The following is a 15237-nucleotide window of genomic DNA, read 5'->3' as shown; positions in this document are numbered from 1 at the left end:
CAAAAAATAGTCAAGGCGAGAATATGAGTGGTGGACTGGTGAAAAGAAGATATATTCTCTCCTATTATAAGAGCTGTGTCTGAGTGAGCAGAGAGTGAGTTGAAGAAAGCAATATTAAATGAGGGGTCGTCAACATTCGGGCCACAGATATTAGCGATACATAAATGGGTATTTTGAATAGAAATGTTAACAATAAAAAATCGACCCTCTGGATTTATAGTAGAGGTATTATGATTGAAGTGTGTTTTTCTATTTATTTATTTATTTCTATCTATCATAATGGTGATACCTCTCGCTGAGTATGAGTGAGGAAACTGTGGTGAGGTTAGTTTATCTGCTTTCTTGGAATCTCCTATAGTAGGACAATGTCTGCTTGCAGATTATTTAGATGGTTAAAATTCCCTTGAACTACCCTCCATTCCAAGAGATGAACTGGTCATCATTCAACTAAGGGATGTAGTGTAGGCTAGAGTGTGCAGTATCATTGTGTGTGGTGGGTGTATTGTATGCGCCTGTATGTGTGTGTGTCTATGTGTGTACTAGCGGTGTGCCCGACTGTTTATGAATTAAACAGTATGAAAATAGCGCAGCTGATCAATGTGTAAACAGCAGCAAAAGAGCAACATTAACAAAAGAAAGAAACAGTGAAACAAAAACAGAGGAAAATACACAAAACATTATCGACAGTCTAGTCAGAGAACCACAGTATACTGTTGAAACGTGCACTGTATTTTATAACTATTAACCTGTCGTATGTCACGGAGTAATTCACTGAGAAGGAAAGAGGGAAAAAATGATCGCATAGTGATACAGTTCACCTGTTGCTGGATTTGGTTCTTAGTAGAGCCAAGGAGTGGTGTCTCGGTTGCAGTACAGCTGGCCATCAACGTAAAGTTTAACCACCGCGATGACAGCCCATGATCCATCTCCAATAAGCTTCTTATCGTCAACAGGACTTGGCGTCGGTCCAGGATCTCCCGGGGAAATGGGTCGTTCACGAGACCAAGTGGATGGGTTTTACCTGAGGTCTGCTGCCATGGCAATTTACACTCTATAAACTGCTCTGGGCAAGTTATCTTCGTGGTTACCTTAAAGTTACCCTACCCTGTATATGTGGACTACACACCACATCTGCAAGCCTAAAACACACCACTTGATAAAATTTTTGGATTTCATTCAGTTTCTGAAATCTAGCCCATTTGTACATGCTAACTTAATTATACTTTTTTAGATTGACTATATAATGTGGCACAAAATACCTAGCCAGGGCTTAATAATCCAAGAAAAAAAAATCCTTGATGAAGTGGTAAATTTACAAGAACCAAAGGTGGAAATTCCCTTAAAGTCACAAAAAATCCAAATCACCTTGGTGTTTTCATTTGAATATGCCCATTTCACAAAGTCTCTAAAGTCCCATTGCATATGATAATATGGTGACTGCAGGCTAAAGTCACGAGAATTCCCTCACTGCTAACAACACTTTTACAAAGCTTGAGACAAAGTTACATTTTGGAAAACATTTTTACCCTACCATAAAACACAATTACATGGGCGAAACACTTTTACCAAGGGCAAAACATTTTTACCAAGGACAAAACAAATTTACATTTTAGAAAACAAATTAGCAAGACGCAAAACACTTTTACCCGTCCCGAAACAAATTTACAAACGATCGATCCCTCACGGAAAGGGAATGTACCACATACCGGAAGTGACGAGTGAACGCGGGTGATAGGTGTTGTTGGTGAGCGCGGTTAATTCGTGTTTTCAATGTGGAGAATATGGCGTGAATATGAAGCATATAGGAATTTAAGTTTTTGGTGACGGAACATGGACTGCGACCGAGGGATGTTTTGCCTGTTTTGTGGTAAACACATGAGCAGCTTAACGCGGTTTTGCTTTACATGTGGTCGGTGTTTGGAGTTTTTAAAGGACGCGAACCAGACGGAAACACCAGACATACTGCATCATTGCGTTCAGTATTTTAACGAGGGCCACTCGTACGCTGTAATCGTGGACATGGTGTCAAGTCTACACGGTGTAAACATCAGCTTGAGGACTCTTAAAAGTAAACTGAACGAAGCCGGGATGTACCGCAGAAAGGATTATTCCTCTCCAAACGCCGTGAGTAACGCCATCAGATCTGAACTTCGTGGACCTGGACAACTATTTGGCTACCGCACGATGTGGCAGGTACTTAAACAAAAGTACAATCTTCGAGTGAAGAGAGATGATGTGATGAATTTCCTCCGGGAGCTCAATCCCCGAGGGTGTGAGAGCAGAGTACGCAGAAGGTTTACAAGAAGAACCTATCACTCAATGGGACCTAACTATATGTGGCACGCAGATGGTTACGACAAACTTAAGCCATTCGGTTTGGCCATTTCGGGATGCATAGATGGATTTTCACGTAAAGTATTGTGGCTTGAATGTGGACCAACAAATAATAACCCAACAGTGATTGCTCAATATTTCATGTCATGTGTGCGAAACCTCGGTGTCATCCCCATTCTGGAAGGAGTTATTTGCAGACCTTAGAGATGCTGGATACTTCAACGGGAGTCATGAGCATCAGTGCCTATTGAGATATTGCTTTGGTGATGTTATTCAGAAGGACTTGGATGAGTGTGTGAGACTGTGGAACAGTCACAGGATTCGCCCTTCCAGAACAGCAGCATGTCCAGGAGGAATGCCCAATGAACTCTACTACTTACCACACAGGTAATAAACAGATCATAGTATTAATATAATGTTTTAACTTAGATGAAAAGAACTGCAATTATGTTCTCTATTTAACATAGGTTTGGCTCCAGAGACTGCGGATTTCAAGTGGAACAGGCTGAACTGGATGCCCTTCCTGAGGCCAGCCTGTCAATGACTCCTTGTGGGGACCCAAACATGCAGGAATACTTGAACTTTGCCATGGAACACAATCAGATACAGAAGCCGGAGAACTGGGAGTCTGCATCAGAACTGTATATGAAACTAAAAGAAATGGCTCAGCTATGAAATGATCAAAAAGGTTTTTTTTGAAGAGGTGAAACACTGCTGCCTGTCTGAACACAATATTTATGAATCTGTCACTCAAAGCTTAATTGTTTTTAAGTGTGAAGTAAATTAATCAAATGAGTCAAAAATAGTAATGAGCATTTATTACACTTTGTAGTATAGAAAAGAAAATTTCTTGTTTCTTTATCTAAAACAAGTGATTCACAAAGGGATCCCAGTTTAAGAGTCATGGATCTAAAACATTTTCATAATGTACAAATGTACACGTAGGCTCACGCTGGTCATGCGTGTGACGTACAACAGAAGCGCTGCGCTGTTACACTACGCAAACTCACTCGAGGCCCACAGCGAAGGAAATTAATAGTTGAATGAAGTCGTTATTTTGTTTGTTTTTGCGCACAAAAAGTATTCTCGTAGCTTGATAAACTTAAGATTGAGTCACTGTAGTCACTCAGACTATTTTAATTATATGTTTAATGACTTTTCTGGGCCAGCAAGTTTCGATCCCTTAGAAGCCTATGGAGGAGTGATCCAGCTCTCAGATTTAATCAAAAATATCTTAGTTTGTGTTACGAAGATGAACGAAATTCTTATGGATTTGGAACAACATGAGGGAGAGTAATTACTGACAGCATTTTCATTTTGGGGTGAACTATCCCTTTAAAGAACACCTTAAACAACAACTGTTTCAGAGTCTTAACTCTAGGGGTCATCCATCGTATAGCTTAGAAACAGCCAAATCCTGGACTATTTTGAATTCCAAAGTCCATTTGTGACTGAGCCAGATGGGGGAAGTGAGGACAGCCCAGTAGCAAACATCAAAACATCTTCCACAGACACAGCAGCCTGGTCTTCTGCAAAGAAAAAAAAAATTCAGATACATCATTGCCATGTGTTTTCTTAACTAGTTATACAAAACAAATGAACTAACAAACCTTCACAATCAAGGAGATAGTCTGTCCAGTAGGCCATGGTTTGACTTTCTTTAAGTCTTCGATTACTCCCCAAAGGACTGAGGTCAGTTTTGAAGAGTCTCTCAAGTTCAGAAGCAGTGATTCGACTTTCAGAGTGGTACAGGACAGGGGCCAGCAAAGTAGGGTGTTGCTGTAGTGCATTCAAAAACTCCAGGGTTGAAAGACCATCTCGGAATCTACAGATTGAACAAAAACATTTCACTGCTGTGTAGTGCCAATTGAATTTAAATTATCTAAAGAAAACTATTAAATATTCTCTTCTCTACAATTAATATCCACCTTAAACATACATTTGGGGGGAAAAATTATGTTGAAAATTGATTTAAGAAACCCTATTTTTGCATTGCACATTAAATGTTAATTGTTACAAACTAAGTATAACACAGAAACAAAAGACTGGAATGACACAGACAGTTGGGTGGCTTGAGCACTCATACGATGCCTTCAGAAAGTCTACACACCCCTTGCACATTTTCAAAACTTTGTCACATTATATAATCAATTTCAAATAGTAATATCAATCTTTTTTCTCCTCACTCTACACACACAATACATCATCACGACAAAGCAAAAACAGGTTTTTAGAAATTCTAGCAAATTTCATAAAAATTAAAAACTTAAATATCACATTCACACAAGTTAATGAACCATTTTCTCAGTACGCTGTTTAACCCTTAAACAGGCAAGAGTGGAAAATGCTGAGCAAAAAATAATTTCTAGTAATTTTTATATCATCTGGACTTAAATAAAACATATCCAAAAGAATTAAAAAAAAATTAGATATATTTTTGGATTTTATGAGTTGACTCCTGAGTCACTTTGCCTGATTAGGGTATAAAAAGGACCAAGTCATTAATCTGTTGACTGTTACTGCATGTTTACACCAGATCTAATGTTGACAAATGATATATCATTCGAAAGCTTACGAACTCGAGACAGCCTGTGAAACCCATTTTGAAATTGGACGTTGCGTAACTATAGAAACGGTACTCTAAATTCTTTTAATGGGCTCCTCCCCTTTTGGGCATCGTCATGTTTCATAATTTATGATCAAAACCTTTTTTTATCTTGACAAAACACATTGTCAGAAAGGTCTAAGTCTCAAGGTTACATATTTTGTGACAGAAGTGATATTTGGACATAAGTTTATTAATTTGTTATGGCAGAGTGCTTACAATTATTCACCCGGTGGCTATTTTTGGTGTTATGCCTAAACAAAATCTCATGGGAACTTAAATTTTTGTGATATCAACTTCAAATTTGGAACACAACTTTGTTATATATATGGCTTTGATTTTATTGTAATAAATATTTTTTAAAATACATATTCTATAAAAAATGAAAAAAAAATAGTATATTTCATTTAATGTAAGTTTAAACTTCCATACATTTTCATACTTTCACTGTTTTCGTTAAAACAAGACCAAACTTAGGTCTATATTCCATAGCATTGTTGAATTACAATCATTAATAGTGCATTTTAAATAGAGCTAGAGTAATTCCTTTTTTATACCCTAAACAGGCAACGTGACTCAGGAGTCACATACATTTCAAAACATCAACAACAACTAAATAACAACATGAACAACATATTACTAATTTTCTCCTTCAGCACCTTAATACAATGTTTACAATTAATGTCAGCATTATTTTAAAAAATTTCCCCAGGAGACAAGTTAGTTTAATATATATTTACTATTTCTAAAATTTGATTGTTCTGCACCACTGGCAGCCATGTTTTATTTAGGTCAGGCTGACTAATTGATCACAAAAAATTTGAAGCAAATCATGTGACCAGCATACTCAAGACAGACCAGGCTGTCATAAGTGATAAGGATTTGATGAAAAAAATCATTCTTATGCCCCAAAAAAAGACAATAAAAACAATGTGACTCGTGAGTCACGTTGCCTGTTTTAGGGTTAAGCACCTTTGGAAGTAATTCCTGCCTGGATTCCTCGTGTATGAAGCTACAGCTTTACACACCCATCAACATCACCACACTCTTTATATCTGATTTTCAGGGACACACACAAGAGATACTAAAACATCTCTGCATGTCATGATCTCTATGAGAACTGGGGTCAGAAATAGATTCAGATCACTCTAATGAGTAACTGGACTGATTTTCCTCTATGGAAGAATTAGTCAGGAGGAGAATCCTGAGATCTAATTTCTGTTTTTGCTTTGTCATTATGATGTATTGTGTGTAGATTGATGAGGAAAAGATTAATATATATTTTAAATTACATCTATAAGGTGAGAAGACTTAATGAAGGCACTGTAGTTTGACAGAATGAAGGAACATCACATATCAGTTGAAATACACTAAGGTACAAATTCTGTCACAGTGACAAATTGATAACAGATATACATGCCTGCATAAACCAAAGATGGGGACCATGAGGCATTTCAAACTAGAAAATTTGTATATAAATACATAAAAAAAAGAAGAAAATCATCACCACAAATATCATCTTACCTTTTAATTACAGATGAGTTGCGGTCAATAATATACCATTGGAGGTAGTCTGACACGATTTCTTTCTTTTCTTCCACAGTAGCCACATGTCTCAGACAACCTGCTGTCTGTAACATTGTGCTGTGTCTCATCATACATTCTTGCAGAGCATCCAATGAAGCAGCATTCTCAATCTGAAAGACATGACAATGGGCATAAACACCCCTGTCAATAACTGTGTGCACTGTATCTCCTTGCTTATTTTTTAATGACATACATAGCATGGTGTAATCTTACACTATTAAAAACTAATAAATTAATTAATTAAATTCTGCACGCGATATAGGAAGTAAACATTGTCTCAAAACACTGCAGGAACTATGTAAAATTCTGCCCTACCATACCCTAGCCTTATGCTACTCTCACCTCTTGCAAAGCTTTCCCTATTTCTTCATCAGTTATTAAGTTATTTGTTGCTTTGAATGAAGGCTGGCCTGCAAGATAATGTACAAGATCTTCCGACAGGAAATGGGGCCCTGGACCTCCATGCACAACTGACACAGCAATCATCTTTCCTGCCAGGTAGTATTCATCCTCCCTAACAGCTGTGAATGAATTCATATTGCAAAATAAAACAAACAATGCATTACTGTAATATACAAGCATATGTCATGTGATATATATATATATGGTCAATGAGCATTAACCAACCATTAGTAGCCTATAGTACACATCTAACCAATATGCATACCATTTGCATTGTAGACCAAGAACCGATGTCCTTCTGGTCCATCAAAAATGGGCCGGTCTTTTAGGTGTTTCATCAGTAGAGTCAAAAACTCTCGTCTTGGACCACCAGTGTCAATTCCCTCTTCCAGAACACCAGTATCATCAGTAAATTTCACCAGCATGTCACAGGTTTCAGAATAGGTTGTACGCTTGAAACCTCTGACTGCCCCATCCCAAAAGTTAGCCCTTGAGATGTTGAACCGGCTGACTTTTTTGTGATTAATAGGAAGTGACAGGTTTGCCACGATGTCAGGTAATGTAATGCCCGTCTCCTCCCTGTAATGACAAAAAGTGACTTAATTTGTGGATATACCAGAACTATTGTACAGTGAAAAAACTGGAGTGCTATAGTCAAAAGCTGTCATATTACATTGCTGTGTGTTGAAAATTCGTCACATTGACAGCAACCGGCTCTTCGTCTTCTTGCTCAACATTTGGTGAAAACAGGTCTGTGTATTTACTGTTGGGAAATTACCATTTCTATGTTAAAACACCTTACAAACAAAAATGTCTTCCCCATGTAATCAGTTAAATAAATTTAAATCATGTCTTTATCTTCTTTTTTTTTTACTTACCTGTAGCAAGACGGTTTTTCTGGATTTGTTTCAGGTGGATCCAGATCCTCAGCATCAGATATTACTATCTGAAAAACAGATTAAAATGTCTTAAACAACAACACTGAAAGCAAGAAATGTCATGCTGCCACAGTCTGCCTTATTACCTGTCCTGGCTGAATTGTTGATGATTGTCCTGGTGCATCTCTGAAACATGATAAAACATATTACAATGATTAGCTCCATGATAAAAGCTATAAGGCAGTTTTGAGTAACATGTAGTAGTAGAGGGAGGGAACAAAAAGATTTATACAAAAAAAAAAAACATTATTTCGTTATAAATCGCATTCATATGGCGTTTTCTGTTTCAAGTTCATCCGAGCTAATTCTCTGATCACATCAACAACTTAAATAATTTAAGATAAATTATTTCTTAAGAACATGTGGATAGGAGCACTTCCTGAACTCAAATCTGAGTTTGTTTGAGTTTCTTTTTGAATGGAAAAGGTATAAAATAAGAGAAAGCTCAAACTACTATTTTTAACTATTACAGTACTTGTATTGCAAGTTTCAGAGTTCTTCAGAGTTTCAGAGTCCAGTTTGTTGTGGATGACTGTGCCACTTCAATAAAGGCCTATAGTACCTTTGTAGAAACAAAAATGATGTGGCACAGTGGATACCCCCCACTTCATTCTCATGTGTTTTTTTAATGGTTTGGTTAATTTGTGTCATTTGTGTTTATTCACCTGCAAGAGCAACTGTATTTCAGTAGGTTTATTCTGTGATGTTAAAAGTAAAGCTCACACAGGCAGCTGTGGGTACTCTAGGTATGCAGCGAGGGGGCACCTCAGTCAGTTACAGAAACGGCTGATAGCATGTAGCAACGTTGAGCTTATGTGCAGAAATATAAATGTATGTATAATGTGTCTGTGAATAAGTAGTGAAATATCTCCTAGTAGTTTTAGCAGTTTTGTGAATTAAATGAATTGATTTTGATAATGCACCTGGTAGTGAAAGCACTGTAGCCCAATAAAATATGAATTATTATTATCATTTCCAGTCAAGAAGTAAATAAATAATTTCAACCCATGCAAGCCTGAAAGTTCCTTTGTGTCCAAGTGTGCAACACCTACCTTTCATCTTCCAGTTTGTATTTGGGAGTACTTCGATTTTGTGGTTCAAAAACCTGAGAGGAAACGGATAAAATGATCAACAACTTTCAACAGCTTACATCATTTTTTTACATTACGACACAGTATATCAATGCTGAATGGTTGTCTGTGTTACTGTTTAATAGTAACGGCAAAATAATCAAAACAAGCCTTTTTCACTAAAATATTGATCAGGATATTGATGTTATGCTTAAAATCCAATAAATCTAATAAATTATATGAAAATGAATAAATACAAACATACATAATTGGTTTAAAAAAGAACTAACAGATGTACCAAAGTGTCAGCTCGATTGAATTCAGCTCTGCTCCTTGTTGTGATGACAATTTCAGAATCAGAATCTGAGGTATCGTACTCTGAAAAAATTAAATCAAACAACCATTATTTATCCTTCAGCAGAGTATTTGAATATTTAAAAATATTGAATTATGGGATCCACTAACCTCTTTTAAAGTGCTTTTCTAGGCAAATGAAAAAAGTAATCCTGGAATATGCCTTTCCTATTTCCTTTTTATACTCTGCCAATTTAAATGGTCTTTCTGACCCAGGCACATGGACCACCTCTGAGCAGTCTGGATACAAAAGGACATAAGGTCCTTCGTGCATGTCCTTGTTAAATGTTCTCATTTTCTGGACAGCTTGTTTCAGTAGATCAGGTGCTGCTATCTCTGGGTCTGTAAATAACGGGAGTGTTTTCCCTCTTAGAGGTTTTAAATCAGTTCCATGTGGCCCCATCAATCCTACGTTTATCTAGTAATATAACAAAGATATAATTCATGTATAGGTAAAATCCACACACACACAAATTGTTTAATTTTTTTTGGCCAGGGTTGAAATCTGATGTAGCCCGATTTTGCCGCAGTTGCCATGTATGTCAAATCGCAGGTAAGCCAGGTAATTCCCCCCGCACCTCTGTGTCCAATCCCAGTGATTGATGACCCATTCGACCGAGTCCTAATTGACTGTGTAGGACCCTTACCTCGCACTAGGAGTGGTAACCAGTATTTGTTGACAGTGATGTGCGCTGCGACACGGTTCCCTGAAGCCCTCCCCCTGCGCACTATTACAGCCCGTGTTATCGTTAAAGCGCTGACTAAGTTCTTTGCTACCTTCGGGATGCCCCGCATCATTCAGTCCGACAGAGGGACCAATTTCCAAGCTAACCTTTTCAAACAGGTGCTTAAAACACTGAATGTGCGCCATGTGGTCTCATCAGCGTATCACCCCGAGTTACAAGGAGCTTTAGAACGGTGGCATCAGACGTTAAAGTCGATGCTCCGTAAATATTGTGAGGAGAATGGGACTGATTGGGATGAGGTAGTCCCCTTTGTGCTGTTTGCTGCTCGTGATGCGGTGCAAGAATCATTAGGGTTTAGTCCAGCACAGCTCGTGTTCGCACACACACCCCGCGAGCCACTAAAAGTGCTGCATGATCAGTTCCTGTCTCGTGAGTGTGTGTGCCCCCGCAATGTATTAGACTACGTTAGTCAGTTCAGAGAAAGCTTGCATCAAGCTAATGCCACCGCCAAGCAGTTTCTCTCTGCGTCACAGGCAGTGATGAAAGTCCGCTACGATCATTCTACGGTGTCCCAACGTTTTCATGTAGGCGATAAGGTATTAACACTACTACCCGTTACAGGTTCGTCCCTTTCCGCTAGGTTTTCTGGACCTTATGAAGTCCGTGAGTGTCTAAGTGACACGGATTATGTGATTAGCACTCCCGAGAGGAGGAAGGAAACCCGGGTCTGTTATATAAATATGATGAAGCTATACCACGCTAGAGACAGAGATACAGTTCCGGTTAAATGAAATGGGTCCACTTCGTCAACCGCTACGCCCGGCCCCGCTGTTGCTGCAGTAATTGTTACAGTGCCTGCATCCATGCCCGATCCTTATGACCTGCGGCCGCGTCATCCAGAGCATCCGGCTCCTCAACACCGAAGCCTTGCAAACTCTGCCGAGCCAGTTACAGCACTTGCCTGCTGCAGCCCAACAGGACGTAATGCAGCTAGTTGACCAGTTCTTGTGTCTATTTAGTGACATCCCGACCAGAACTCATGTTATTGAGCATGATGTTGAGCTGACAGACCCCCGGCCCATAAAAGTTCACCTGTACCGTGCTAACCAAAACAAGCGTGAGTTAATGAAGGGAGAAGTCCAGTACCTCCTCTAACACGGTTTAGCTTTACCCAGCTCAAGCCCATGGAGCTCCCCTTGTTTAGTTGAAGCGAAGTCTGATGGTTCACCACGTTTTATCACAGATTTCAGGAAGGTTAACTCTGTCACAGTGCGCGACTCATACCCGTTGCCCCGCATGGAGGACTTTGTCTACAATTTGGGAAATGCCTGTGTTGTCAGTAAATTGGACCTGTTAAAAGGCTACTGGCAAGTCCCGTTGACCGAGCGTGCCTCCAATGTTTCTGCGTTCGTTACTCCTGTTCACTTCCTGCAGTATACCGTCATGCCCTTTGGTATGTGCAATGCACCCACCACGTTCCAACGTTTGGTAAACACTGTGTTGGCTGGTGTCAGTAACTGTAGTGCGTACTTGGACGACCTAGTACTCTACACCGACACTTGGGAGGAGCACCTGCTTCTCCTTACACAGGTTTTTGACCATCTTGCCCAGGCCAATCTCACCCTGAATCTAGCCAAATGTGAGTTTGGTAAAGCCACCGTCACATACTTAGGAAAACAGGTCGGACAGGGACAGGTTCGCCCTGTCAAGGCTAAGGTTGCTGCGGTGAGTGCCTGTCCTGTCCCGGCTTCGCGTAAGGCACTTCGCTCTTTTCTAGGTATGGCCGGTTATTACAGAGGTTTCTGTAGGAACTTTTCTAGTGCAGCCGTTAACTCAGCTGCTTAGCCCCAAGGTTGATTTTGTGTGGACCCCAGAGTGTCAGATGGCGTTTGACAGCGCCAAGGCGTTACTTGGCTAAGCCGTTTAAGCTAGAGGTGGATGCCAGTGCAGTGGGGGCTGGCGCTGTCCTGCTCCAGAGTGGTACTGTCAGAGTGGACCGTCCGGTGTGATTACTCCAAGAAGTTTAACAAACATCAACTCCATTATTCTACCATTGAGAAGGAGACTCTTGCTTTGTTGTTGGCCTTGCAACACTTTGAGGTGTACGTTGGGTCTAGTTCTCTGCCAGTAGTAGTTTACACGGATCATAACCCACTTGTGTTCCTTTCCCGCATGTACAATCAGAACCAACGGCTTATGCGCTGGGCTCTGATTGTATAGGATTACAACCTTGAGATACGCCACAAGAAAGGGACTTTATTTCAAACCTTATAGTCTGTATTTTATGGGGGGGGGAGTGTTACGGCTGCCGAGGGCAGCCGTCTGTGTGTCACTGCTGCTGTGTTTCCCCCTACATGTGGTACACTGTGAGGCGGGGGATTGGCTGGTCTTCGGCAAGTCTGGCTGATCCCACATCCGACGATCCTGATTTGAGAGGCGCACCAACCCCCCTCCAATCGCCGAGCTGCCTGCAGGACCGCCTTCGTGCCTTCCCCCTCAAATAGGCTGGTCTGCTGCTGGTTCGAGGCAGCTACCTTTTGCCATGTAGTTTGCCCCGACGCTGGTCCTAACTTTGAACTCTGTGTGTGCGTGTATCCTCAGTGGAAACAACCATATCTGTGTTAGTTAGATCTGTGTGTTACTGAGAGTTGGTAACTCACCTGGGCTGATCCCAATAGTTGGTCTACAGACTTGGGCTAGGGGAAGCTTGTTCACTGATCACTCACACCTGCTAGTAAATACTTGTTTTAGAGACACTAGGTTTAGGGGTGCTGCGCTCCCTGTGTTTTGCTTCTGAACAACGGCTAGAGAGGTTTTTGTTTATTATTTTTTCAAGTAGTTTAGTAATCCCTCATGTAGGAGGGATCTCTTTTTGTTATATTTGGTTCTTTGTTTTACGCAGCACCCACTTGCCTATTTTCTGTTTGACCATTTTGTGTGTATCAGACTGTTTAATAAATAATCTTTCCACCCATACCAAATCCATCTGGTTTATGTTTACGTCTCTCCTACCCCTAGAGAGCGGGGACGTAACACAAATACATATAGAACATTGCAAAATTTTATAGGACGGTCAGTACAACTTACCTGGACGTTTTTTCTTTCTTTAAGCCTAGATCTTCCTTTTGGCCCATAGTTAAAAGACTGTCTTTCTTTTGACTTCGAGCTTCTATACTCCATGAACTGTTTGTATGATGGGCATGGTTGTTCTGCTGAAATGGATAGAGTTCCGTTTCAAAATAGAAAGTTAGAAGCATAGAGACTGTAAAAGGTTAGAAGCCGCTCGAAAAATCATTAGCATTACTACCCAATTTTGTCCATATGTCCTCAGATAGCTAGCATTATGCTACACTTACTTTGCTTAGCACTGTCCGGCTGTCGAGAAGTCCCCTGTGTTTCCGTCTGGTTCGCGTCCTTTAAAAACTCCAAACACCGACCACACGTAAAGCAAAACTGCGTTAAGCTGCTCATGTGTTTACCACAAAACGGGCAAAACATCCCTCGGTCGCAGTCCATGTTCGGTCACCAAAAACTTAAATTCCTATATGCTTCATATTCACGCCATATTCTCCACATTGAAAACACGAATTAACCGCGCTCACCAACAACACCTATCACCCGCGTTCATTCCCTTTCTGTGAGGGATCGATCGTTTGTAAATTTGTTTCGGGACGGGTAAAAGTGTTTTGCGTCTTGCTAACTTGTTTTCTAAAATGTAAATTTGTTTTGTCCTTGGTAAAAATGTTTTGCCCTTGGTAAAAGTGTTTCGCCCATGTAATTGTGTTTTATGGTAGGGTAAAAATGTTTTCCAAAATGTAACTTTGTCTCAAGCTTTGTAAAAGTGTTTCAGTCTTTGTAATGTTGCTTTGCACTTCCCGGCCACCGTATAAATCTGATGGAGAAGTAGGCTATAATATTATTTTTCACTACAGGCATAATAAACGGCAGAGGTGTGTGTGTGATGTTGCAGCCTTGCAAAATGAAGCGATGTGGTGCCTTAACACTATTTTTCAGAGAGTTTCTCTCATAAATGTATGACTACAATGTCAGAGAATGTTCAAGTTTGTAACTTGGCAATTCTAGATTTTTTCCCTTTGCCCCGACTCCATTTTTTTTTATTACAATAGATCATCATTTATAGGCTACCTTTACATCTCAATCATATTACACATAAAAGAAGAAGATGTGAGTCCATAAAATACAAAAGAGAGAATTAGCCTGCATTAAGAACATTGTGAAGATAATTACAAATTTACTTAATGCGATGCCAACAAAACTTCCTGGCTTTGCCACAGTATTAGATTTAACTCCTCATATCCTGAGGCCATAAATGTGCATCATTCTGTGGAAAATACGGAGCATGCACCATTGTAAAAAAACTCTGCCTGCACGGCCGAACACACCCCTTTAACGCAAACGCGGACCAACTCCACGAACCCTGAGTAATATATGAGTAGGTTACACTCCCTTCGTACTACAGGCCGCTGTTTTTAGACATTTGTAGCAGACATTTGCACGTTTTCCAGTTAACTTCTGAAAACTTGCCAGACATGTTCTTTGTGAGGTTTCTGCACCAGCTGCTCAGCCTTTTTCATGTGACCTGCTGTGTGCAGGTAAATGTCTCTGCTCCAAGGCCGCTGATGAATTGTTTCCATCTCAGCTTGAAGGCGTCATAGGGTTCTGACACTGTGTTGAGTTAATTGACTGATTATTCCCATGCCGGTGGTAATTAGTACTTCAACATAATGTAATTGATCCAATGTGGGGTTTTCTGAGCAGGATGTGCGTGATTGTCTGACTGCTTTTCAATCCAGTGCTTTTAACCCCCCGCCGGGCCTTTCTGCAGAGGGAAACTGGGCTGATAGTTCCACTGTTTTAATTACACAGCTTTTGAGCTTTGTTTGCATTAAGGGAGGGAGCTTCACCTAGAATGTTTCCGTAAGGCAGAATACTGATCAATCTATCAAGTTATATATAATTCAGTGACAAATCTGCAGAATGGTAGATTGGAAGACAGTGAGACAGGCGTCTATAAAAAAAAGAGTGTCACTCCCAAAAGAAAGGATGTTATCTCAAAATCAAGATGGTACACTTTGATATTATAGTGGGCTTACAGTGGGACACCATGTAATAAAGGATGGTTTAGGTTATAAGTTCTCTGAGAGCAGCTGGTTCGAAAATAATAGGTCTGATTGTGTGATCTGATACTGGTAAGTCTGTCCATTCATTTAACAGTCCTTGCACCCATGTTGCACCAGTAT

General features: G+C 40.1%; 2 protein-coding genes across 3 annotated transcripts in view; one reads left to right on the top strand and one right to left on the bottom strand.

Annotated features, from left to right (window-relative positions):
- The window catches only part of LOC119901268 (G2/M phase-specific E3 ubiquitin-protein ligase-like), a 175634-nt gene extending 172224 nt beyond the window's left edge, over positions 1-3410 (top strand). The window contains exon 6 of the mRNA XM_038716866.1: positions 3301-3410. The gene's annotated coding sequence lies outside the window, so the exon portion shown is untranslated. The remainder of the gene's footprint in view (positions 1-3300) is intronic.
- Positions 3411-5620: 2210 nt separating this feature from the next.
- On the bottom strand, positions 5621-13576 carry LOC119901265. Of its 2 annotated transcripts, XM_038716862.1 has the most exons (8): positions 13333-13576; positions 13064-13188; positions 8919-8971; positions 7953-7992; positions 7807-7874; positions 7602-7691; positions 7194-7507; positions 5621-6636 (listed from the first exon to the last, which is right to left on the bottom strand). In XM_038716862.1, the coding sequence occupies exons 1-8, from the start codon at positions 13490-13492 to the stop codon at positions 6632-6634; spliced, it is 855 nt and encodes a 284-aa protein (XP_038572790.1). In that variant the 5' UTR covers positions 13493-13576; the 3' UTR covers positions 5621-6631. The 2 variants fall into 2 exon arrangements, with proteins under 2 accessions (XP_038572790.1, XP_038572789.1); XM_038716861.1 differs by lacking the exon at positions 5621-6636 and having other exon boundaries at positions 7125-7507.
- Positions 13577-15237: the final 1661 nt, after the last annotated feature.

Source organism: Micropterus salmoides, unplaced genomic scaffold, assembly GCF_014851395.1.
Source record: "Micropterus salmoides isolate LMB-PRFRI ecotype aquatic unplaced genomic scaffold, ASM1485139v1 Ms_hic_scaffold_13, whole genome shotgun sequence".
Classification (NCBI taxonomy): domain Eukaryota; kingdom Metazoa; phylum Chordata; class Actinopteri; order Centrarchiformes; family Centrarchidae; genus Micropterus; species Micropterus salmoides.
Note: the sequence above shows the minus strand (reverse complement) of the source record. Positions and strands in the feature narration are given on the sequence as shown.